Genomic DNA, 26,958 nt, shown 5'->3' with positions numbered 1-26,958 from the left:
CAAAATTTGGACAAGGGAGATCTTTGCCATACCTCACTTTGAGAGCTAACTCTAAGAAAAGATGCAAAATTAAGCAAAGTTCGCTATGCCAAAATGTGGATCGAAGTCCTCTTAAAATTGCGCCTTCTTTATTAACTTCACCACCTTTGGGGTCTTCAACGCCTTGAGGAAAAATTCGCTTCAACTCTAACGAAATTCGCACTCTTCCTTGGATGGAAATTTCGCTCCTCTCCTTGGATCAAAATTCGCTCCCTCTATTGCTTCTCCAAAATCGCATGTAACAATGATTGAATGATGATTTAAAATGCTTCAAAATACTCTTCTTACATAGGCGCTCATGCATTGGAATCCCTATAGGCCGACTTTTGGAAATAAGGCCAATAATAAACAAAATTTTAAATAAAAAGGAGGCCGACTTTGTAAAAGTATGAAAATAAAACCCCAAGCGCACTTCTTTTTATTTAATTTTAATAATTAATTAATTTAAACGCCTTTATAATTAATAATTTCGATTTTTTAAAAGGCTAAATTAATTATTAAATGCCTTATGCGCTATTTTTAAATACCAATTTAATTAAATATTTCAAAGTTTATCGAAATTAGCACTTAATGTAATTCAAAAAATGTTGGCGCTTAAGCGTGGGAGGAATTTGGGACATTAACCAATATCGCTCTGGTCCCTGGGAGAGGGATAGGAGCGCCTTAGCATTTTGGATTGATTTTCACGTTCAAAGTCACTTCTTTACGTCCAAACTGGGATCTTCATTCGTAACTTGGAGTTTGATCTATTCAATTTTTTGAATGAATGTCTCTCAGAACCATTTTCGCCCTGGTCCCTGGGAGAGGGACAAGAGCAAACTTGTCATTTATCTTTGATCCTTGCCCTTTCAATCGCCAATTCAACTTGCGAGGTAAGGAATGATCATCCTTGTTTGTTCTGCACATGTTTAACTTGTCCTTTGTAAAGCAAACTTGATATTCTGGAGATTTTCGCCCTGGTCCCTTGGTGAGGGACAGGAGCGAACTTTACTTCTTGCCTTTGGTCTTCACTTTCCAAATTGCCAAATCGAGTTGTGAGGGCAATTGATGACCCTTATTTGCTCTACGCATGCCAAACTTGTCTCCCCAAGACCAAATGAGTTCTTCTAAGGATATTCGCCCTGGTCCTTGACTGAAGGACAGGAGCGATTTTTGCATTTTAGCCAAAATTTGTCAAGCCTTGGGGTCAATTCCTTGTTTATCATCATCGAAAGGCATTCCTCACTTTGCACAATTCTTGCCTTGGTGTGATTCTGGAGGGAGATGTTTGATTTTATAGAAATCGCCCTTGTCCTTGACTGAAGGACAGGAGCGATTTTGCACTTATGGCACAAACCCTTAATCATATCAACATCAAATTGTCTTCAAGGCGTAAAACATTGCTCCTTATTCCTTCTTGAGTCTTGCAAACGAAATTGGCACTCTAAAATTAAGCACACTTGAAGATTTCGCTCTGGTCCCTGGGAGAGGGACAGGAGTGAACCGGGCAATTCCATCAAGTTCTCGGGGTCTTTGCAACTTTGTTCTCCCTTAAAGCATTCCAAACATCATTTTGACTTCGTGTCTTGACTTGGACCCATTCAAATTCGGAGAGAGAGGCTGGATAACCTAAATTTCGCCCTGGTCCTTGACTGAAGGACAAGAGCGATTTTGCATTTATAAGCTCACTTGTGTTTCCCCAACTTTCAAAATCAACTTTGATGGATTGGTTGGGTTGTCTTTCCTTCATCTCAAGCTTGAAATTCGCTTTTCCTTGGTCCAAATCTTGTCCTTTGAGAAAATCGCTCTAGTCCCTGGGAGAGGGACAGAAGCTATCTTTGAACTTCGCCTTAGTCCCTGACAGAGGGACAGGAGCGAACTTGACTTCTTGGGTAGATTTTCTCCTTCGTGGTCCATTCAAATTATATTCAACGAGTAAAACATACCTTCCTCGATCTCCTCAAATCGAGAAATCATTTAAAATCTTGCAAGAATGAGGCAAACTTGGAGTTCAAGCTCTGGTCCTTCAGTGATGGACAGGAGCGATTTTGTCATCTTAGCATATTTCCTTGTTTGCAAATTACTTCAAATTATATTCAATGGACAAAACATGCCCTCCTTGATCTCTTCCAATCCAAAAATTGTCTTGGTCCTGCAAGGACAGTGCAACTTTGAGAAACAACCTCCGGTCCTTTAGTGAGGGACAGGAGCGATTTTTGTCCTTAAGGTCAAAAGTTCAACTTTTCATTGCAAATGACTAAGTCTTGGTACTCCATTGTGTTGATTTCACCTTTCATTGTGTCCTTGATGCTTTAATTTGATCAACTAAGGCCAAAAATGCCCTAAGTAAGCCATTTCGCCCTGGTCCCTTAGTGAGGGACAGGAGCGATTTGACCTTAAATCTTAAAAAACTTGCCATTTCTGAGTCTCAAAATCTTCAAAACCTTCAATTCATGTTCGATTGTATCTCCTGGCGACCCTGCACAAGACAAATGAAACAAATCAATAACCAAGATGCATAAAATACCAATTTCGCCCTGGTCCCTGAGTGAGGGACAGGAGCGATTTTGCTCCTATAGGCCAAAATATCAAGAATTTAGGTTTTCAGTCACTTCACAAGGCATAATTAGGTCATCTCCAAGGCCAGGGGTCAATTTTCAAAACTTCCAAAATTTGGTCAAAAAATCGGACAAAACTTCATAATTCCATCATTAACACTTAGGTAAAATTTGGACTTGCTTTCAAAATTCCGACTGGACCTAGACAGACATACCTGACATCTTGACAAACTCATTCTATTTCAAAACTGCAACCTTCGGGAGGAAGCTAAATAATCCCTAAAAAATTTGACTGGACTTCGGCTTGAAAACATCAAAAAAGAAGCCCTAAGGCTTAACCCTAGTCCAGACGACTCACTCACTTACCCAAAAACTCTAAAAGCAGAGAGAAGAACAGGCAAAACCGAGCAAAAAAGAGGGGGTCCTCATTCTAATGGGGTGATGTGTGAAGTGGTCACAACACTACCCTTACTCCCCTTAGCCTACCCTTTCCCTTTCCCTTTCCCTACCTTACCCCTTCCATTTCTTCACCTCCAACTACACCTCTACCTTCACCTACCATTACCTACACCTACATCCTCTAACCCACATCTCACGCCCCTTACCCCTTTACTTCCCTCAACATACCCTTCCACCCTCTACCTTTCTATCTTCCTACCCTTACTCCCCTTAGCCTACCCTTTCCCTTTCCCTACCTTACCCCTTCCATTTCCATCCCCTTCCCTTCCTGCCTTTCACTATCCCCTTATACCTCCCGCTCCACTGTACTCCCCAATGTATCCCAACTCATTTCACTACCCCCTTATACCTCCCACATCCTTTATCCCTTATGACTCCCCACCGTATCCCTCACAACTCCCTATCCTTTACTCCCCTTTCCTCACGTGGCACCTTTCCTTACCACCTCCCTCACACCTCATCTTTCTTCACTTCCAACCCACGATACCTCACATTCCTTCCAGCTCATTATTCATAACTCTCTTCTACTATCACCATATCTTTGAGCCCCCCGAACTTAAGGATGGAGATCAAAAGTTTTATTTTTATTTTTTAAATGGCATTAGCAATTCCACGGTGGAAGCCAAATCAACATTTCCTTTGATTCATTTGAACCACGAACTGGCCGGGACTCATTTCCTTTGTCATCTCCAACCCCAGCCAGTTAGTATTCGATTTCCTTTGGGGTCTTGAAAGCCTGGCCAGTCCTTGAGCTATTTCCTTTGCCCTACCTAATCCCCCGCCTAGCCTAGGACCTATTTCCTTTTCCCTCCCTAATCTCCGGCCTGCCTTTGCCTCACTTCCTTTGCCTTCTAAAAAGCCCGATCTGTCCCTAGAAGCGATTTCCTTTGACCATGCAAATCCACGATAAGGATAGGGGAAGTTTTGACGTAAACCTCAAGGAAGAGGCCGACTTAAGATGAAGGTGGCATTTAAGTTTGAATTTTCAAGGCAATCAAATCGGCCTTCTTTCAAGGAAAGTAAAAAGAATAATTGCAAACCATTTAATAAATTTAACCAAGTCGGCCTGAGAAGATGAAAGGACACACCTTCCCTTTGAGTGCTTATATAGAGATCGTTTTGATCATTTCATTTGATCAAAACACAAAAGTGATTTCATCCTTTGCATACAGCGATTTCCATCAGCAGAGGCAGCAATTTGGACTAATAAAACACAACGATTTGATCAAACAAGACAAACAAAGATTCAGCGAATTCACACATCAGAACAGTAGACCATTTTTAATTCAAGGAAAATAAGGATAATTCTGCCAAATTAATGGCAGATCTTAGACTACCAGTGAGATAAATATTCACTTACAGGTTTGAAATGATTGTTCTGTGATCATTTTTGTTAGGAATCAGACCTGAATTTTGTCTTGATACAGCTAAAGGTTAAGGTTTCAGAGGATATTCAGTAATAAAGGCCTCTTTCACATCATGTTTCCACGCCTGAACTTTCATTTCTAGGGTAGCAAGGGTTTGAATTGTGAGAGTTATGAAAGTGGATTGATGGGTTTTTGTTCATTTTCATGTATGTTTGACATTGTTTTGTTCGTTTTGTAGATGAGAGAAGACCCAAAGTAAAGTTCGAGGCAAAGAAGAAGGACCCCCATTACTTGAAGGAGATGAGAAGTTAGACATCAACATCAGTATGTAATGTCCCCACCTTTTTAGCATCTCAGTGGAGTTCTTAGCCTTTACATTCTCCGAAGGCTAAGTGGAGAAATAAGGAGAAATTGATTAAATTAATTTCTTATTAAGTCATTAAATAAAATAAAATAAAAAAAGGTGACTTTATATTTAATTAATTTAATTAAAAGTGACTTAAGTGATTTATTTAAATATTTTAATGTTATTATAAAGTTATAAAGTAACTTTATAATAATAGTGTCACTTTAATATTATAATGTGTGAATATGTCTTTAATCCCACATTGGCCAAGAAAGTGTTCAAGCTCTCATAAGAAAGAATAAAAAGGGACTTAAGAGCTCATTTTATATTATCCATCCAGAGAATTGATATTTGTTTGTTATGAACTTGGGAGAAGAAGCCAAGGGTTTCTGATTCAGTCAGCCATTGGAGAGCGACAATTCTTCAGTGTTGCAACCATTTGAGGTGGTGAAATATCCACTGAATTTGGCATTTCAGGAGAGCTTCATTCTGGAGTTCTATTTGGGCTTTAAAAAGAAGGGAAGACATCTAGGGTATGCAGATTTTCGAATATATATCAATTGTAGACCTACAGTTTCATTTGGCAGCCATTAAAAATCAGAATTGAAGCAATCATTTCAAGATACAATTGCTGCTACAGTAGACGCTACAGTACTCGCGCTACAGTAATCCGTGAATAGTGAAACGCTACAGTGGCATGAATAGTGACGTGCTACAGTACTAAGAAATCAGGCATTTAATTGGCAAATTATTCGTAGCTACAGCAGGAACGCGTTTAATTGGCAGTCCATTGAAGAGGGGAGACCATCATTTGCAGCAAGCATTTTACATATCAGGTTCTCTAATTTTGCTGTCATAAGTTTTGGAAATTACATGTTATACCTTTGTAACTATTTGGTGTGAGAATAACTAATAAAAACTTCATTATGCTGCTGCCACATAATTTCTAGTTTGCATGCCAAGTGTATGATGATTTGTCAAGCAACTGTAGTTGTTATTTTTAGTTACTTATATGCATGTTAAAAATCAAAATCAATTGGCATATCATTTCTATGACTTTGTTAGTCAATCTTTCATGGTTAGAGGCATTCAAAACATTAATTGCAGTGTACAAGACCCAAACAATACAAACAGAAAACTCATAACAGCAAGTACAGACTTTGCAAGACAAGTGTTTGACAAAATTCCCAAGGGTAGAAATCAATGATTTAAGGGCAAAGTTAGTAAGGGTTCTTACATTGGTATCAGAGCTAAATCCTGCCATCCTGAGGGTTTAGCAATCACATGCAGCCGCTTGAGGTTGGCTCTCACAGATATTACACTCGCAGGCGAGCTTGCTTTGACAGGGAACAAGAATTTGACAGGCAGCCGGGCACCATGGGTGACAGGCAAGGGGGTAGCCCACCCAGAGGCGATAGGAATGAGGAGCAAGAAACAAGGGAATTTTTCAGAGTAATGGCTACAGGACAGTAGTAGATGGCTCAGGCCTTGCAGGCACTCACCACCATGATTGAGCGCATGAACCCACAAGACAGACAGAATCAGGAGCAAGGGGATAACAGGAGTGTAGTGGGGTCACCTAGAGCTCATAGGACTCATTCCAGGACAACAGACAGGCCTACACGTCCTACCTTCATTAGAGATGAGCCAGAGGTAGCACCTATAGGAGAACCAGGAGAGGAGATGTTCGCAGATATCCTCATGGCTGCGAATGACAAATGGGATTTATTAACTCCACAGGTGCGAGAGAGGATGACATTCGAGAGGTTTGTTAATCAGAGGAGAGAGTATTACAAGTCACTCAGACAGGATAGGAGGCCTAGAGGTCAAAATAGTGAGCTAAATAGGGTTACAGGCAAGCTTACTATGCCTACATTTGATGGGAGTGGTAAGATGACAGCTCAAGCTTGGATTCATAAGCTTGACACATTTTTGGCATTGAGGCCAATGACAGAGATTGAAGCTATCAAATACGCCACTTTGCATTTGGAGGGAGTAGCACATGATTGGTGGTACCATGGTATGGTAACACTTCAGCATAATCAGGGGACAGAGTACCAGGACTTCGTGGATAGGTTGGTTGAAAGATTTGACAAGAAAGATCCAGAGGTTTACTTCCGGGACTTAGCACAACTAAAACAAACAGGCAACTTGGAGTATTTCATTGGTGAATTTCAACGGTTGGCAGTCATGGTGCCAAACATTTCAGAGCGTAGATTGATAGTTCTTTTCATTGAGGGCCTATCCGAACCACTGAGAGGTTGGATAAAGGCATTTGATCCTATTTTTTTACAGGAAGCTATGAAAAAGGCAAGAAGTATGGAACATGTAGTCCCAACAAACAAATTTCAGTCCAAAGGAGCATCTTCTAGTAAGGATAACAAACCATTTTATAAAAAACCAGAGAGGACTGATTTTAAAAATGATTCTAAAGATAAAACTCCAGCGCCTTTTGACAGGGAAACATTAAATGATTTGAGGAAGAAAAAATTATGTTTCTACTGTAAAGGACCCTATGATGCAAACCATGATTGTCCTCTTAGACCAAAGGGCAAAGCTAACAGAGTTATGTGGGCATACTATGAGGAATCAGAATCAGATAATTCAGACCAGCAGTCTGATATAGAGGAAATAGATGGTGAAAAAGAGGAAGACAAGGCTGAAAACTTGTCTAAAATGGAGTCCAAAGATGGGGAAGGAGATGGGCAACTTAGGGAAGCTCGTCTCACAAGTATTAGGCAGGAAGGGTCATTCCGGATGAGAGGAGTGCTTGCTGGACAGCGAGTTATAACTTTGGTTGATACAGGTGCCACTCATAATTTCATTGATGCTAGGATGGTGGAGAAGCGTGGCATACAAACAGAGGAGTTTGGGGGAATTAGAGTGAGGGTAGCTGATGGCTATGTCCTCAAATGTGATCGTAAGATCACTGGACTCCCATTGAAAGTTAATAACTATGACTTTAAGGCAGATTTCTATGTTGTGCCTATGGGAGATACAGATATAGTCCTTGGGATGAGTTGGTTGCATGATATTGGGGAGTTCACTCTTAACCTCAAGGAGATGGAGATGAGGTTTAAAGTGAATGGGAAGACACATATTCTTAAGGCAATCAGGGATAGTGATCTCAGGATGGTTTCTTTCCGGAGGATGGCTAGATTGATTTGACATGATCAGGTAGAGTGGGCAGCAGAGTGCATGTTGATGCCATCACAGGAGGGAAAACAAAATATTGAATATCCTCCTGATATTCAGGAGCTTAGAGTTAAACACTCTAAGGTGTTCAGTGACATTCCACCAGGTAGACCACCAGATAGGGGTATTGAGCACATCATTGAGTTAGAGGAGGGGGCTAAACCCATCATGATTACACCTTACAGGCATCCGAAGAGGTTGAAGGATGAAATTGAGAGAACCGTAAAGGAGTTACTTGCTATGGGCCACATTAGACCAAGTAAGTCTCCTTTCGCTTCTTCAGTGGTCTTAGTGAAGAAGAAGGATGGGACATTGAGGATGTGCATTGATTACAGGGTGCTTAATAGGAAGACAATTAAAAACAGGTACCCCATTCCTAGGATCGATGAGTTGATAGATGAGCGTCATGGAGCTTGCTTCTTCTCAAAGATAGATTTGAGATCAGGTTATCACCAGATCAGAGTTAGAGAGCAGGACATTGAGAAGACAGCCTTTAGATGTCATTGTGGCCATTTTGAGTTTGTAGTTATGCCATTTGGGCTAACTAACGCGCCTGCTACTTTTCAGGCAACAATGAATCGGGTTTTCCATCCTCAGTTGAGAAAATTTGTACTTGTCTTCTTCGATGATATTTTGGTGTACAGTAGATCTTGGGAGGAGCACTTGGTTCACCTTGACATGGTGTTGGATATATTGGGCAAAGAGTCCTTGTATGCAAAGGAGTCAAAGTGTGATTTGGGCATGACAGAGTTGTTGTACTTGGGTCACATCATCAGTGCAGAGGGCGTATGCATGGATCCTGAAAAGATTCGTGCCATTGTGGAGTGGCCTTCACCGATGAACCTTACATAGTTGAGGGGCTTTTTGGGATTATGTGGTTTCTACAGGAGGTTTGTGGATGGATATTCTAGGCATGCAGCACCCTTGATAGATTTGATGAGAAAGGGAGCTTTCTTGTGGACTCCTGAGGCATAGGAGTGTTTTGAGAAATTTAAGGAGTTGATGACTTCTTGTCCAGTGTTAGCATTACCAGATTTCAGCAAACCTTTTGAGCTACACTGTGATGCTTCCGGGGAGGGCATTGGAGCGGTGCTTATGCAGGAGAAGCACCCTATTGCTTATGAGAGCAGGAAATTGAGAGGGCCAGAGCGGAGCTTCAGCATATATGATAAGGAGATGTTAGCTATTATGCATGCTTTGGCTAAATTCAGGCAATATTTGGTAGGTAGCAAATTTTGTATCAAAACCGACCATAATAGCCTAAAATACTTTTTGGGGCAGCGAGATCTCAATGATAGGCAGCAGAAGTGGGTGAGCAAGTTACATTCCTATGACTTTGACATTACATATTTTAAGGGGACACAAAATGTAGTTGCTAATGCCTTATCACGTCGGCCCCATTTGAGCTTATTGACAGACATATCGGAGGATTGGAGACACTTGATCCTTGCAGAGTATGCAAAGGATACTTGGGCAGTTGGATTCATAGATGGGACTATTCAGGACAGCAGATACACCCTTGTGAATGAGCTCATCATTTACAAAGGGCGAATATTTTTGGTTCTAGGATCAGCAATGAGGAGGATGGTTCTGAAATCTTTTCATGATTCACCTATGACAGGACATCCTGGTTTCTACAAGACATACCGGCAGATTAGAGAGCGCTTCACATGGAAAGGGCTCAAAGCAGAGGTACTTCAGTATGTTAGGGAGTGTCCCACCTGCCAACAGAATAAGCAAGAACACTCCTATCCAGCCGGTTTACTTCAGCCACTTCCGATTCCTGATAGGAAGTGGGAGTGTTTGTCTATGGACTTCATCACAGGACTGCCTAGAGCCCAAGGCAGGAACTGCATATATGTGGTTGTGGATCGCCTTACGAAGTTTGCACACTTTTTTCCAATCACTGCTACATACACTGCTACACAGGTGGCAGAGTTGTTCTTCAAGGAGATATTCAGATTACATGGCTTACCTCGGAGCATTGTGAGTGACAGGGACAGCAGGTTATGAGTCACTTTTGGCAGGAGCTATTCAGGTTGTGTGCGACAGAGCTCACTCCGAGTACTAGCTACCACCCTCAGACAGATGGTCAGACAGAGATAGTGAACAAATGGGTGGAGGGATATCTCATAAATTATATAGCAGGGCAACAAAAGGCATGGGTAAAGTGGATTTATCTCTGTGAGTATTGCTACAATACCACTTATCACATGTCTATTCAGATGTCACCCTTTATGGCCCTGTATGGGTATGAGGCACCCAATTTTATGGATCTGCTTTTGAGTGACAGTAGAGTGCCCAGTGCAGGTAATTTGTTACAGGAGAGTCAAGACATTGTTAAGACTCTCAAGGATAATATAACTAAGGCACAGAATCAGCAGAAGCAGTATGCAGATCAGAAGAGGATTGAGCGGACTTTTGAGGTTGGAGATATGGTGTATCTTATGTTGCAGCCTTACCGTCAATCCACTCTCAAGAAGAGTGGTGCCGAGAAACTTAAGCCACGATACTATGGTCCATTTAGGATTATCAGGAAAGTGGGAGAGGTGGCTTATGAGTTAGATTTATCGGCAGAGAGCAAGGTACACAACGTTTTTCATGTGTCACGCCTCAAGAAGGCACTAGGACATCATATTGTGCCTTCTACAGTACTACCACCCCTGGATGATGAGGGAAAACTTGTTTTGATACCGGAGGCTATCATTGATTTCAGAGAAAGGAACTTGAGGAGACGTACCATCAGAGAGTACTTGGTGAAATGGAAGGACTTGCCAGTAGAGGATGCGACATGGGAGAATGAGGAGATTTTGCAGCATCCGGAGTTGAAGTTGCTTGAGGACAAGCAATTTCAGGAAGGGCAGACTGTAATGTCCCCACCTTTTTAGCATCTCAGTGGAGTTCTTAGCCTTTACATTCTTCGAAGGCTAAGTGGAGAAATAAGGAGAAATTGATTAAATTAATTTCTTATTAAGTCATTAAATAAAATAAAATAAAAAAAGGTGATTTTATATTTAATTAATTTAATTAAAAGTGACTTAAGTGATTTATTTAAATATTTTAATGTTATTATAAAGTTATAAAGTAACTTTATAATAATAAAGTCACTTTAATATTATAATGTGTGAATATGTCTTTAATCCCACATTGGCCAAGAAAGTGTTCGAGCTCTCATAAGAAAGAATAAAAAGGGACTTAAGAGCTCATTTAATATTATCCATCCAGAGAATTGATATTTGTTTGTTATGAACTTGGGAGAAGCAGCCAAGGGTTTCTGATTCAGTCAGCCATTGGAGAGCGACAATTCTTCAGTGTTGCAACCATTTGAGGTGGTGAAATATCCCCTGAATTTGGCATTTCAGGAGAGCTTCATTCTGGAGTTCTATTTGGGCTTTAAAAAGAAGGGAAGACATCTAGGGTATGCAGATTTTCAAATATATATCAATTGCAGACCTACAGTTTCATTTGGCAGCCATTAAAAATTAGAATTGAAGCAATCATTTCAAGATACAATTGCTGCTACAGTACCCGCGCTACAGTAGACACTACAGTAACTACGCTACAGTAGATGCTACAGTACTCGCGCTACAGTAATCCGTGAATAGTGAAACGCTACAGTGGCATGAATAGTGACGTGCTACAGTACTAAGAAATCAGGTATTTAATTGGCAAATTATTCGTAGCTACAACAGGAACGCGTTTAATTGGCAGTCCATTGAAGAGGGGAGACCATCATTTGCAGCAAGCATTTTACATATCAGGTTCTCTAATTTTGCTGTCATAAATTTTGGAAATTACATGTTATACCTTTGTAACTATTTGGTGTGAGAATAACTAATAAAAACTTCATTATGCTGCTGCAACATAATTTCTAGTTTGCATGCCAAGTGTTTGATGATTTGTCAAGTAGTTGTAGTTGTTATTTTTAGTTACTTATATGCATGTTAAAAATCAAAATCAATTGGCATATCATTTCTATGACTTTGTTAGTCAATCTTTCATGGTTAGAGGCATTCAAAACATTAATTGCAGTGTACAAGACCCAAACAATACAAACAGAAAACTCATAACAGCAAGTACAGACTTTGCAAGACAAGTGTTTGACAAAATTCCCAAGGGTAGAAATCAATGATTTAAGGGCAAAGTTAGTAAGGGTTCTTACACAGTATGATCAAACCAAAGACAAGGAAGATTGGACAATGCAAGAGAAAGACATCATAACTACAGGGAAGATTTCACAAGATTCACAAGAGCAAGGCAATCCAAGAGCCATTGCTAGTATAGCCAAAAGAGCTAATTAAAGTTGAAGGATCAACTTAAGCAAAGTCATCATCAATGCAATTTGATCAAACTTGGATAATGTTGAGTACATGCCTCCATCACAAACTCTCCTTGTGATGAATTACAAGATCAAGCAAGTTGAGGTGGCATCCTATTCATCATTCCACCAATCAAGAGGCTCCACATCAATGTGTCCGGATGCAATGCACCTTACTTACCCATGGAGGCATTGAAATGCCTAACCTCATTTTCTATTGGTTCACATTCAAAGTGTAACACGTGTCAAATTAAATGTGATTTTCTCATTGGCCAAAAAGAGAGTTGTTGTAACAAGCCTTAATTAGGGTTTTCATTTTGTGATCCTGGCCATTGATGTGTGTTGGTTGAAAATTTTGTACACTTGGAGAAATATACAAAATTGTGGTTTCAACCACAGCACATGAGTAAAAACTCTCCTAATTAAGGGAAGGCTCCCCCTATCTAACTACAACTTTGAAAATAAAATAGAATGAGACAACAATATTTCTTCTTTTTCCAAGAAAGACAATATCCTTTTCTCTTCACAAAAAATGATAGCGATTGAATATGAACAATAGTAACCACTTTCAAGTGAAATGAGAGAAAGGAAATGAAGTTTCCGGAAAGCGCAAAGACTTCCGTCACTTCCTTCGGGATGGGACAGCAATATCAAGCTCAAAGACTTGATTATGTGAAGTCCTATCTACCCTTTACTATACTAAATTTTACGACGAATAAAAGACAACAACTCAAAGACTGGAATAATCTATTCTTTCAACACAAAGACAAGAACTCATGCAAGCTCAAAGACTTGCTGCTATTTCTTATCAAACAATAGTTTTTCCTCAAGAATAGACGCAAGCTCAAAGACTTGCTGCTCTTTCTAGAGATTTTCCTATTTTAATTAATTTTCTCTACTTGCAACTCAAAGACTTCAAATCAGATTAGACTAAGCTCCTTTAGAAACACTTTGCATAAAAGAAATAAAAAGATTCAAACTCAAACATGTAGCTCAAAGACTCAAAACTTGAGTAATCCTTCTTTATTATTTTTCAAAACTTTCAATTCACATACATAAGCTCAAAGACTTCTTGCTGTAAATTTGGCAGAGTTTTTGCTTGCTTTCCAAAAGATAAAAATTACAATAGACCCCTCAAGCATTTATAGAAGAGAAGCTTTGAGAAAAAGGTGGGAGGATCCTAACTAACTTGAGAGATTCTCTCAACCACCAAGACTTATTCAATAACTAACTAAGACTTATTCCAACTACAGTCCTAATTGGACACAACTTGTAGTTGCCTTACATGTAATTAAAAAAGTGCAAGTAATGTGTAACTTGCTTTTTACAAAAAAATACTTTTACATGTAACTTGTCAAAACAAAATTACAACTAAAGATTACAAAAGTGGAAAAATACAACTAAGTGTTGAAAAACACTTAAGTTGCATTTTGTGAAGACACAAATCCTTGAAATTTCCAGATGCTCGTTTGTAGTTCTTCGAGATTCGGTTCATGGGTGTTCTTGGCGATAACCATGGTCTTCACAATAGTGTCATGACACCGGAGGAGCGCATAATTGTTTTTATCCAAGATAGACTAGATTTCATGCAAAAAGGCTTGGTGTTTCATCAATGTCTGAATTGAAACGACCAAGAATTGTTCGCTCCTCCATTCATTATGAATCCTCATTTGTAAATCATCAAGAACTTCTTCTTCTGGAATCAACTCTCCATCCTGACTTACTATGTGTTGACGTGTATTTTGTACACAATCATATACAGAATAAAATACCCAAAGGCATCTTATCCTCTCTTGAATAAAGTCGCTAACTGCTGAAGATTCGCAAGAAGGATCAGTTAGGATGACTCCAATGTTCTGGTTAGTAGGGTCTCTACGTGTGGATAAGCACCAGTGGTCGTTGTGATTTGCTGTGTCCTCAAGGGGCCTTACGTTACCGAAGATTTTGATGAACTTAAACAAACTTTTTAAAGAAAAATGACAAAAGAGTAGGGTTTGCAAGAGGTCTAATCTAGTCTAACCCTAAGAATGACTTCATGTGGACAAGACTTGGCAAGATTCTACCAACTTCAATTTTGCCATAAAATAACAACTCAATTGAAATTGATGCGATCTTCTAAGGTAACAAATGATTTTCAATGCATCAAAGATCAAAGACACTACCACGAAGGTACATATCCAAGATACAATAATGACTGAAGGTTAAGTGATTCAAGTATCTCCAGTTGACCACGCAAGGCGTTCCTACAATCAGCAAGAAGCTAGTGGTTTGGAAAGCGAATTCTACCAAAGATCAAGTCTCACACTTTGTCCTTCAAATTAACACACTACTTTGATTGAGAATGATTCAAGTAAATTGAACAACCATGAAGATAACCAAGAAAGTTGCAACAAAACACCATAACTTCAATATTTCATTGATTTCAAAGTCATCATGTACAACAATTGTTTGAATTCCTTTCCTCAAAACTCAATCTTGCTACAAAAGTAAATTGCTTCTAAACTCTAATCTCTCTAATACATCAAACTCTCTGATATCTATCTATGAAAATGAAATGAAATGAGGGTATAAATAGCATCCTCAATTACAATGAATGGTCCAGATCAAAAAGCAGATCAACGGTCAAGATCATGACACCTAAACCCTAATTAGGGTTTGTTACAAATGGCCTCCTTTTTACTGAACAATATTAAATGCATAGCCAAATATTAAATTTGGCACAAAAACCTAGGAGACATAAACCAATGACAATTAAGGTGCCATATCATCTATAACAACCTTTCATCTAGAATCTTATTCCCTTTCCAATGTTCCTTTTTAGCATATGCAATGAATCTTGATACGATTCCTTCGATCTCAGCAATTGGAATCTCGGGAAGATTCTTCATTCTTTCTTCCAAGTGGATGACCTGATCAAATGCATCTAGAAGAGCTGCGTCCCATGTAAACTCAAGTTCCTTAGTCCTTTCAATCAGGAGCATGGTAGCAAACATCTGATCATGTTGCTCGTCTGTGATATTAGCATCCTTGCAAAAGATGACCTTAATTCTATCCTCCAATTCCTGCAAATCCACATCTGTCTCGACCTCGATCCTCCGGCCAAGAATGGTACGTAGTACCTCAAATACTCTGTCCTGGATCGGATTGATCACCTCCTCAACATGGCTACATCTAGTACTGATGTCCTCAAAGAGAACACTCTTCATCTGGAGTAAGGTTGACCATTGAAGTAAACTGTGAGGTCCTCCATCCATGATCTTTTCCTGTGCTAAGACCTTCCTCGATGTTTGTCTGATTACTTTCAAGACAGGAATGATAACATCTCTAGTATGAGCAAAAGCAGCTACTGTTATCATCAAGTTGTGGATTATCTCAAGAACCTGGATAGCCCTATGAATAATCTTCATCATCCTTGCTACAAATTCTACGGCAACTGTATGAGATTTGTCCATCCAAGTACTCATACGCTGGACCATACTCCTGAATCTCTCTGCCTCATTAATTGATTGAAGGGGAAGTGCCTACACTGGTGATCTTGCTGGATCCTGACGTCCCAAAGGCTCATTGAGGTGATTGAAATATGTTCTCCATGCACCGACCTCTCTCTCAAGCTTTCTATTCTTCTCCATTTCTTTCCTAAGCTTGTCTTTCAATGCCTCAAATGAATTGGTGGCATCATCTAGTGTCTGCTCGGCTGTGGATGGACCTAGCTCAAATGTCTCTATATCATATTCCTCTGCTAGGATCTCACCTTCATATTTGTCCACTGCCGGTGTAGCTATCTGTAGTTTTCTGGATCCAGTCTCATCTCTAATCATCTTGGACATCTTGGTAGCCTTCCTCTTCTCTGTTACTTCCTGAGAATGTCCAACAAGGCTCTCTAAATCAATTACATTGTCCTCGTCCTCTATTACGATCACCTTAGTTAATCTTTCCTTCAACCAATCTAGGATGGCCGATCTTGTCTCTTTAACCTGAATTTCCTTATGCAATACTTCTTCTTCTTTGGGAGGAGATGTTATTTTGTTATCTTCTCTATCTTCATTTAGCTCATAATCTTGGAGAGATCCATCTGGTGACCCTTGCGGTGCTTGTCCTTCTTCCTACCTATCATTCTGTACCATAGACTCCATAGATTCTTCCACTTCAAGTGTCCTCTTCTCTGGTCTAGAAGATGTACCGGATGAATGATCTCGATTGGCCCCTTGCTTCTTCTTGGAAGATTCCCTCTTTTCAGGTCTTTCTTTCCTCTTAGAACCCCTTGGATGGAGATTGCCTTCACTTGCACATCGAAGGTTACCTTCACTTATATTTCTAGGATTAGGATTGCCTTCGCTCACACTAGCTCCACCTTCGGCTGGTTTCTCTTCCAAAGTGAAAGTCATAGCTATGCCTTGCTCTCTCAACTTCTGATGCTGCACATCAACCCATCTGCGAGTACAAGGTAAAACTGGAGCCATCAAAGCATCTAGATCCACAACCTCGGGCTCATTCCAATCTAACCTTATCGATTTGCTCTCTTGATCATAGGATGACTGGAGATGTCTGCCACTGTCCTGTGCTTGGTCGGCCACTCTGTAAATTCTGCATTTCCTGATGAAATCCAAAGGCAATCTAGAATGCATTTTTCTTTTCACTTCAAGATCATCTAAGAGATTCATCATAGAATCTTCTATTTGATACTCATGCTTAAACTTCCTACCGACTGTCTCCTCTAAATATCCATGTGGATCAAAGCTTTCTCTCAAGGCAAAGGATGAAAAAGAATACAAAGCTAACTCCTTCTCTGCGTCATCCATAGCTAAAGCATTAGGACATACCTCAACTGAATTGCCTAAAATGATAGGTACCGGAACTCCATTCCCATGTCTGTGTCTGAATGCCTTCGCATATGCTGCCAACTGTCTTGTTACTTCAAGTAACACAATTCTGTCTGTCGGATATCTCGGCAACATGTAGGGAGGTGAAGGACATCCATGCACTCTAATATAAGTAAATTTCGGAAACTGGATAAACCAAGCACCGTACCTCTTCACTAGTTCCTGTGCATCCTGAGATAATCTGTTGTGAATCCCACCTTGCAACGTCCTTGTGATGTTCATCGTGAAGGTATCATTAACTAGCTTGTAATTGCTTCCTGGCGGATGATGCAAGTGGACATAGGAATCACAAACTCTGACCTCGCCGGGTCCTCTTCCAATCACTCCTCTATGAGGTAGTCCTGCGTACTCAAAGCTCCTGATCAAGGCATATATGACGTATGAACTCATGTAGAAGGATTTGGTAGCCTTGAGTCTCCTCAACTGTACGTCCAAGCAATGGCTAATCATCCTAGCCCAATGAATTGTTCCTTTTTCTTGAACGATCACCTGGATGAAGTAGAACATCCACTTCTCAAAGTAGAAGGCCTGAGGGGCTCCTGTGACTCGGTTGAGCATTGTGATCAAATCTCTGTACTCCTCCTGGAAATCAATCCTATGCGGTGTGTTCGGGATCTTGCTCAGGCGAGGACGACTCTTGAGTAACCAGTTCTTGTTAATGATGCTTAGGCAAGCATCTGGATCATCTTCGTACATTGACCTGGCTCCTTCTATGCTCTTGTATATCATGTCTCTGTGCTCTGGAAGATGAAAAGCCTCACTTATAGCTTCTTCTGAAAGATAAGCTAAAGTGTTTCCCTCGTTGGACACGATCGTTCTGGACTGAGGATCATAATGACGAGCACACTCGATCATCAACTCATGACATTGAACTGCTGGAGGGAAGCCGGCCGCCTTAATGATGCCACTCTCGATTATTCTCCGGGCGACAGGTGATGGCTTGCCAATGTAAGGGACCTCTCGAAACTTCTTCGTGCTAAAGTTGCCCAAGTTGGTATCTCCAATGTTGCTCCATTTAGACACGATCTTGGTCTCCACTTCTTCGGTCTTTTGATCTTCCTTTATGAGAGTTGGACGGCTGGTGGATGCTCCCGCCTTCGGGGTTGCCATACCTACACAACATTTCATAATAAGAACTAGATTTTGCAATGCATAACATAGATTAGACTAATTTTAGGAAACTTGATGATAAGTCCTTGAATTATCATTTCCTAAATAACGATTGAGCTAGTGGAATTCAAAATTTCAAAATTTGAAGCTATGACGATCAAAAATCCAAAATTAAAACAATAAAACCCAATCGCCATACCTTTCTTGAGAGCTAACTCTAGAATGCAAAACAAGGAATTTGCCTAGACAAAATTAACGTTAGATGGCTTCAACATGATCTCTCTCTAGCTAGCAACTTCGCCACCTTTGGAGTCTTTGACGTGGTCTTTAGCAAGTTCGCCCAACTTGAAACTAAATTCGCATTCCTTTGATGATGTTTGCGCCTTCCCTTTGATAAAACTCGCACCTTGAACACAACTCGCACCTCTTCTTGAATGACAATTTCGCACCTCCTTTGTATACTCCAAATCGCATATGAAAGATGACAAAATGATAATGTGAAAATGAAAGTTTTCACCCTCCCTTTATAAGCGCTCACCTCTCATTTACCTCTAGGCCGACTTTTACAAAATATAGCAATTAAAAACCAATTTTAAATAAAAAACAAGGCCGACTTTTTGTAAATAAAAGAATTTAAATTTCAAGCGCCCCATTTTATTATTTAAAATAATAATTAATTAATTAAATGCCATCGTTTTTTAATTAATAAATTCGATTTTTTTAACATGGCAAAAAAAAATTAATTAATTTATGTCCAAGCGCAATTTTTTAAATGCTTTTTTAATTGAATTTTTTAAATTTGTCGATTTTTAGCATTTAAAATAAATTCAAAAAATGTTTGTTAGCGCCAAATTTAGAAAAGGTAAGGACACAAACCATTATCGCCCTAGTCCCTGACTGAGGGACAGGAGCGAATTACCATTTTGATCTTGATTCTTGTGCCTTTTACGTTAAAACCTCCATCTCCACGTTGAAACTGGTGTATTTGCAAGGGATTTCGAACTTGAGTGACTTGACTTTGTAAATGAATGCCTCCTGAGGTGATATCGCCCTGGACCCTTGGAGAGGGACAGGAGCGATCTAGGTGTTTTCTCCTTGATCTTGCTTGTTCGATCACCAATCTTTATCATAAAGCAAACAAGAACGTTGTTTCTTCATTCCACCTTTACTTCACTTGGCTTTTACAAGGCACTTTGATGCTTAAATAGATTATCGCCCTGGTCCCTTGATGAGGGACAGGAGCGATGTTGTCTCCTTGGCTCAATTGATCACCTTTTTGACGTTTGATTTCTTTGCATATCATCTCCTTAAGACACCTTAGATACTTTGCAACCTCGCAAAACCTTGACTTGGCATGAATTTTGAAGGATTTGAGTGATATGGTAAATATCGCCCTGGTCCCTGACTGAGGGACAGGAGCGAACTTTGATGTCCTGGGCTCATCCTTGTTTGTATCAACTTGCAATCGCTTTCACCATGAAGAATGAGGCCCTTTGATCCCTCTTGGACAGTTGATACTTGATAAACCTTCAAAATTTAGGCCTTCATGAAAATTTCGCTCTGGTCCCTAACTGAGGGACAGGAGCGAATTTGGGTATATAATGAAAATTTTCCATCATCTTAACTTGTAATTGTCTTCAAAGTGCAAAACGATGTTCCTCACTCCCCTTCGAATATTCAAAATGTGGATAGCAATCCAAATTTGGCCTCATTTGAACACTTTCGCTCTGGTCCCTGCCTGAGGGACAGGAGCGAACTGGGACATTTGGTGTAATTCTTTCAATATTGGCGACCTTTGATACTTCGTTCTTCATTGAGACGCTTCAAAACGTCCTTGCCACCTTTCACCTTGACTTGGAGTGGTTTGAAATTGGAGGAAAGGCAACATAACTAACATATCGCCTTGGTCCCTGGCTGAGGGACAGGAGCGAATTTGGACTTGTAGGCTCCATCACACTTTGTTAACTTCAAAATTTATCTTCAACGGATTCGTTTCACCCTCTTTTCTTGCCTCAAACTTAAAACTTGTTTGCTTTTTGCCCAAAACATGCCTCATGAGGAATTTCGCTCTGCTCCTTGATTGAGGGACGGGAGCTACACTGAATTTCGCCCTAGTCCCTAACTGAGGGACAGGAGCGAACTTGCATTTTTGGTCATGTTTTCCTCATGTTTGTGCCTTCAAATTATATTCAACTGGTAAAATGCACTTCCTTGGTTCTCCTCAAGTTGTCAAATCGTTGAAATCCTGCAAGGACAAGGTGATGTTTGATTTTAAGCTCCGGTCCTTCACTGAGGGATAGGAGCGATTTTTACTCCTGGAGCATTTCCGTGTTCATGAAATTCTTCAAATTATATTCAACGGAAAGATCATGCCTTCCTTTACCATTTCCAACCGAAAAATCATCTTGATCCTGCAGAGACAGTAAGATTTTTGAAAACAAGCTCCAGTCCTTCACTGAGGGACAGGAGCGATTTTGCTCCTACAGGCCAAAATATCATGATTTCACAAGTTTAATCACTTCACAAGGCAAAAACAAATCATTTCCAATGCCTGGGATCAAATATCAAAAAACTCAAAATTTGGTCAAAATTACTGATTTGGACAAAATTCACAATTTCATCATCAACACTTAGACAAATTTAGACTCTGCATTCAAAATTCCAATTGAAAATAGACCAACTCACTTAGCCTCTGGCGAATTCACTTTATTCAAAATTACATCCTACGAAAGGAAGCTAAAAAAAAACTCTCAAGACTAACTGGACTCTGGCCTGAAAAGACAGTAACAAAAACCCTAAGGCTTGACCCTAATCCAGACAAGTGACAAACTACCAAAACCCTAAAAAGCAAAGCGAAAGGCGAGCGAAAAACGAGCAAAAAGAAGGGGGTCCCCATTTAAATGGGGCGATGTGTGAAATGGTCACAACACTATGTTACAAGAGGCCCTTTCACAATGTGAGACAATATCTCGAAAAACTTCACCCCAGAATCTCTTTGCATCACTGATCTCCTCAATGAGGGATTTAAGAACAAGGGCCTTGTTTTCCAAGAGCTCTTCAAATTCCAAGTACATGACCTTGGAAGAGATGATGGCATGCTCTTGCAAAACACTCAGCTGTTGTTGGGACATGGTACGCCAGATTATCAAACTTTCTTCAACACTTTCCAAATTCTTTTTGAAAGTATTAGAAGTTTGATCCAGTTTCTCCTCAATGGCCTCTAGCTTAGACATTATTTGAAAAATGTCTTTCATTACCTGTGCACATAGATCGTGAAGCTAATCAACCCAGGAATCCAGTGCTTGCACCTTCTGAGCAGCCCTTTCCACTCCACGAATTGATTCTTGGGAACCAAAAGAACCTATGGAGTTACTCCCTTCAACAGCAGGTTTTGTAATTTTATGAACGACTACCATTTCCTCTTCTAGCTTGTCTTTTTTTGCTAGAAGCTCATCACACCTTTGCACCAACAAAGTAACAGAAAACTGAGCATCATGTTTAATGACCTCATGCGTTTGTTTGCTCAACTCTATCCTTGTAACTTTATAATCAGCAGCTAACATTTCTTCAAGTGGCTTATCTGTAATAGGTTCCACAATTTCAGCTACCTTCATCTTGTTGCTGTCAACAGTTACTCTGGAGATAGTCTTGGCCTTCTTAGCAACTTTGGATCTGGACTGTTTCAGTTGTTGATAGTCGAAGGCATCAGGTGAGATTTCTTGCTTCTTCCTTTTCGGAGTAAAAGAACTGAGCCATGGAGGCAAAGTCATCAACTCCCCTCCAGTAGCAGCCGTAGGCAAAGGAGAAGCAGTTTCTGTTTGAATCATCATGGTCATCCTAGGAGGAATATCTGTTTGGACAGCAACCACGGTTTGCTTAGTTACCAATGGGCATGAAGATTGCCTCATGAATTCTTGAAAACCAGAAGTGGAAGTATCAATTTCTGACAGTTGGATGCAAGTAGGAATATCCTCAGGAATTTCCAACACAGTCTCTTGTTGATGATCAGGAGATAGTTCGCATGCTGAAATGGGAATAACATTTTGAGGAGACTCATCCACAAGCAAATCAGGAGGAGAAAGAGGTGTCTCAATGGAAACTGGAGGAATGATCTCATGAGCCAAGTCTGAAACTGGAGACTTGGGAGCATCATCAGATTGCTGCCTCTCTTCTGGATTATCCAGATCGATCAACTGAACATGGAATCGTGAGTTTTCCTTCTCACAAATTGTAGTCTCCTCAGGAGGAAGCACTACTGCACGACTAACTCGCAACTTGATTCTTGTGTCCAAAGATGATGCACCCTCCTTGTTGTCAACTTGAATCTCAGACTTACGTCCAAGAGGCCCTGTAGAATCATCTTCTTTTCCAACCTTGATTTTTATAAGTCTAACAACATTATTTTTCAACCATGCGTTAGTGTTAGCCAAGATAGGCTGAAATCTCTCAAGGATGGATATGCACTCCTTGTGCGACCATTGGATCAAAGGAAGTGAAGCTTCTTCAACCCTCCGAGAAATGTATTCAGGATCAAGTATGTGCCCATCATCAATCATCGCTTGTGGGATATCCACCAAGTTCAAATCAACAATCTGCTCAACAGTGAGCCTGTAGTAATCCATCTCCAGAACTTTGGCTTCTGTGCGGAGATCTACCCAGACATCCTCAATGCAATGCACATGCACAAAGGATTTCTTGATCTTCTCCTTCATACCCCTATAATCAAAATCAGCTCTAGGTTTAAACGTTTTGAGCTTGATTTCCTGTAGTTCAGTCTCCATGGCCTTAGCTTTCACAGATGTGACAAGGGAATACCAGCCAATTTTCAATGGGTTTGTGGTAAAGATCTCCATTCCAACCTTGTGCCTAGCAGACTGAAAAGTGTGGACACTCATGATCTGTCTTCTCAACTCCATAAGAATGATCTTATCAGTTGGGTATCTGGGGAGCATATATGGCTGACCACCATAGCATTTGATCCTCATATAGGTGAAGGTGGGAAACTGTAGAAACAAACATCCATACTCGCACACCCTTGCCCATGCCTCATCTGAAACTCTCTTGTTCCTGAGATTTCTGTCAAACTGACACATGAAATATCCGAAAAATGCATCTTGGACTCTTTTGAAATGCAGTCTGCTGGGTCTCAATGGCAACTGGTCATAATACTCCCAAATTGGTATAAGTGAACGATCACCCTTGGTAGAAAGACCTGGAAAGTGTCTAAGTGATGCTGCAAATATACCAAATATGAATTCATGAAGAAGGTCATGGTGGTAGGAACCGCTGCAAGTTGTTCACACAATGCATCACTGATGACTTCTCCCCATGAAATGTGATGAGACTGCCTTATGAACATGATGAACTGGTACATCCATGGCTCAAAGACATTGGAATGCTCAAGGCCCATCATCCTGCTGAGAAGGGTTATGGTGTCTCCAATCTCCCATTTGAAATCGCAGCGGTACAACTTCGCCCACCTTGAGAAGGAGGCTCGTGGCTCTTGGATCCACCTATTGATGTGTCGCTTGCAATTTTTTTCTCTCTTCACGTAATACTCCGCTACACTTTCTTTGGAGATTTCCATATAAATAGGTGCATGAGGTATTCTGAAGAGCTTTTCGATTTTATCTACATCAAGACGAATTATAGCTTCACCATCATCATTTTTGATGACTCTCGTCTCTTTGTCAAAATAATAGGCGCAAGCGAGAACAAACTCAGGTTCTAGGGCAGCCACCGGGAAAGAAGATGCATGGTGGATATGGCTGTCCAACAACCTTTGCAAGTTATTATCCTGTGGATCTTCTACCCTCTTGACGAATTCTGACATATCCATGTGCCATATTTCCGTGTCTCTGATGTGATCCAAAGGAGAAGAAACCTGGAAAGGTGCAACCTCGTTTTGATATTTGTCATATTTGTATTTCATCTTCTTTGGCGCTGGAGATGCCGGCAAATTTGACATTGATTGTGAACCTGGAATACTGTGATGAAGACTTAAAAGAGTTAAGGCAACATCATAGTCAGCTGCAAATATCATTCTTCCTTCTCCAAATGGGAAAAACTTCGATTCTTGAACTTCACGATTTTGTGAGAGGAAGAGAGGAAATATATGGAAATGGGAAAATCTTGACTTTGACCAATTTCGGATCTTGGGGAAATTTTTGCAAGTATACAAGTTGGAAAGAACATACATGCAATCGGAGTTTTAAAACTCGAATGCAAGTACACTTGTAAATTTGCAAATGGAGAAATGGATGGAAAATGAGAATTTGACTTGCGGAAAATGACGGAAATGAAAAGTACGGATATGGGAAACATGAATGGATAGAAATGGGAAAATCCGGGAATGTCATTTTCATGAAAATGGGAAGAACTCTTCAACATGTAATCCAGTTTTTAAAACCCAAATTTGAAAGGGAGGGGTAGTTCACACTTTTCAACTTGGAATTTTAACAAAAAATGGTTAAATTCCTTAACTGTATGGGAAGAACAAGAATTTCCAGTGAACTTGTAATCGGGATTAAAAATCCGGAATACAAGTAAAGGGGGAATTTTGGGAAGAACAATGCAATTCAAAAATTGCATACCAAGGGGAAGATCTCTCTCACAAAAACCGATTTTTGGGGGAAGAACAACACATTTACAAAAATGCAACTAAGAAAGAAAACTAAGAAAACAAGAAAATAATAGACTGAAGGAAAGAAAGGAAAGAGAACATACCTTTCTTCAAACTGAAAATGCTTCTCCAAAAATGCAACAAACTTGGAATGGAGAAGAATATCTAATAAATAGAGACAAACTGAGATGCCAAACGCTTGCCACGTTTTGGAAAAAATGTTTTATATGAAAAAAAACGTGGCAGCAAATGAGAATAGAAAGGCTTGGAAAATGCTTGGAATTTCCTTAACCCTCAACACCTTAGCATGAAAGGAAAAAACGAACTAGGAGACTGCAATTTCGTTGAGATTTGGTCCACCAAAATGTGGCATTTTGGAATCACGTGGCTGCTGATTTGGGGCAAAAAACCAGTAAATGCAAACCCAAAATGGCGTGACAAGTGGTTTAAATGCATAAGAATAGGATAGAAACCAAAACGCCTCTCCTTCCTAGAAGATCTCCACAAAAATCTGCTTTGAAATCTTCAAAAACTGTTTTTCCTTGCAATTCGGGTTTTTGGGAGAGAAGAACAAGTTCGAATTTGCATAAGTATGTGAAAGTCGGCTTTTTTAGAACATATGACAAGTTCTAATTTTCACTTTTTCACTTACAAAGCCAAATTCGGGTTTTTTGAGCCAAATAGCAAGTTTTATTTTTGACTTTTTCACTTACAAATCAAATTCGGGTTTTTTGGAACAAATTGCAAGTTTAAAATTGTCAAAAGTACACTTTGTGTAAAATCGGGTTTTTTGGAGAGAAATGCAAGTTTTACTTACTTGTAAAAGGGCTATAAAATCCCTACAACAAGTTATAATTGCTTGCACATATGTAATGGGGATTTAAAATCCCTATTACATGTAAAAACCATTAAAGTAGGGGTTTTTGGAGAGAACTACAAGTTTACTTGTAACTTAGCCAAAGAATCCCTATTTTAACTAAACAAGACCAAAAAAAAAAAAAAAAGATAAAAACAATAAAAGGGAAATTTAAAACAAATTACAAGTAACATTTTTTAATAAAAGTGCACATCTAATAAGTTGAAAATTCCCCAACAAAGACCAAAACAATGAATATCATTAAAACTTGTAGTTTGAAGAAAATTCTCCACCTGCAGTCGGGATTTTAAAACCCAAAATTGAAGGAAAGACATAGCAAACGAACCCAGATTTTGACGAAATTCGAAACGTAGTTCGAGGATGGACTGAGGATTAAGCCAATCCAAGAATTAGTCAAAATTTTGCCTCGAGAAGCGTGCCATAGAGTAAAATTTTTCATTTTTTCATCAAAATTTTATGTAGTGGTCCTTCATTTTTGGAAACAAAAATGAGGACGACAACTGGCTCTAACTAGGGAATTCTTTTATTTATCATTCAAGATTGTGAAAGAAAAGAATCCAGAACTCTAAGTGCCTTCCTCTTATCCATTGGGTCACAGAGTCAAACAAAGCAAAAACAAACAAACAAAAGACGAAAAACAAACAAGAAAAAGACATTATGTACAAGAAGTTACCTCAAATTTTCATTCAAAGTAATGCTTCAAATGATGACCATTATAAGGCAGCGCAAATGGTGTACCATCATGATAGGCTAAGATAAAACTATCTTCTCCAGCAACACGGTGAATAGTGAAGGGTCCTCACCAAAGAGAATCAAATTTGCTATGTAAACCTTTCGGTTCCCTTCGCTTATCCCAAAGCAAAACACGATCACCAACTTGGAATCCTCTTTGCTTTGCTTTCTTATCAAAAAGAACTTTGACTTGTTGCTGATGCTGAGCAATTCAGTCTACCACTTGTGTTCTTTGTTCTTCCAGCTGAGAAAGATACATGACCCTTTTGTCTAAAGCATTCTCATAAGTTTGATCTTCAATTGCTTTAGCCAATTTGAGAGCAGGAAGTTCCAAAGTGATGGGTATTTCTTCATTATTCCCATAAAGAAGCTGAAATGGTGACATACCAATAGCCCTTTTGGGTGTAATTCTGTCCACCCATAAAGCATCAAAAAGAGCCTTATGCCAGGACCTTTGATTTTCCTCCACAAGCTTG

General features: G+C 39.7%; 1 protein-coding gene across 2 annotated transcripts in view; it reads left to right on the top strand.

The window, feature by feature from the left end:
• Nucleotides 1–26,958, top strand: part of LOC131856210 (protein DJ-1 homolog C-like) — a 59,470-nt gene that overhangs the window by 15,582 nt on the left and 16,930 nt on the right. The window contains exon 3 of one of the 2 annotated variants that reach the window (XM_059207648.1): nt 4,641–4,676. The exons of the other annotated variant lie outside the window; for it this stretch is intronic. Within the exon in view, the coding sequence (XP_059063631.1) occupies nt 4,641–4,661 (21 nt within the window). The 3' untranslated portion in view covers nt 4,662–4,676. Of the gene's footprint in view, nt 1–4,640; nt 4,677–26,958 lie in introns of those variants that run through there. 2 annotated transcript variants of the gene reach the window in all.

This window comes from Cryptomeria japonica, chromosome 7, assembly GCF_030272615.1.
Source record: "Cryptomeria japonica chromosome 7, Sugi_1.0, whole genome shotgun sequence".
Classification (NCBI taxonomy): domain Eukaryota; kingdom Viridiplantae; phylum Streptophyta; class Pinopsida; order Cupressales; family Cupressaceae; genus Cryptomeria; species Cryptomeria japonica.
The sequence above is the reverse complement of the archived record's forward strand: the minus strand, read 5'-3'. Positions and strand labels throughout refer to the sequence as shown.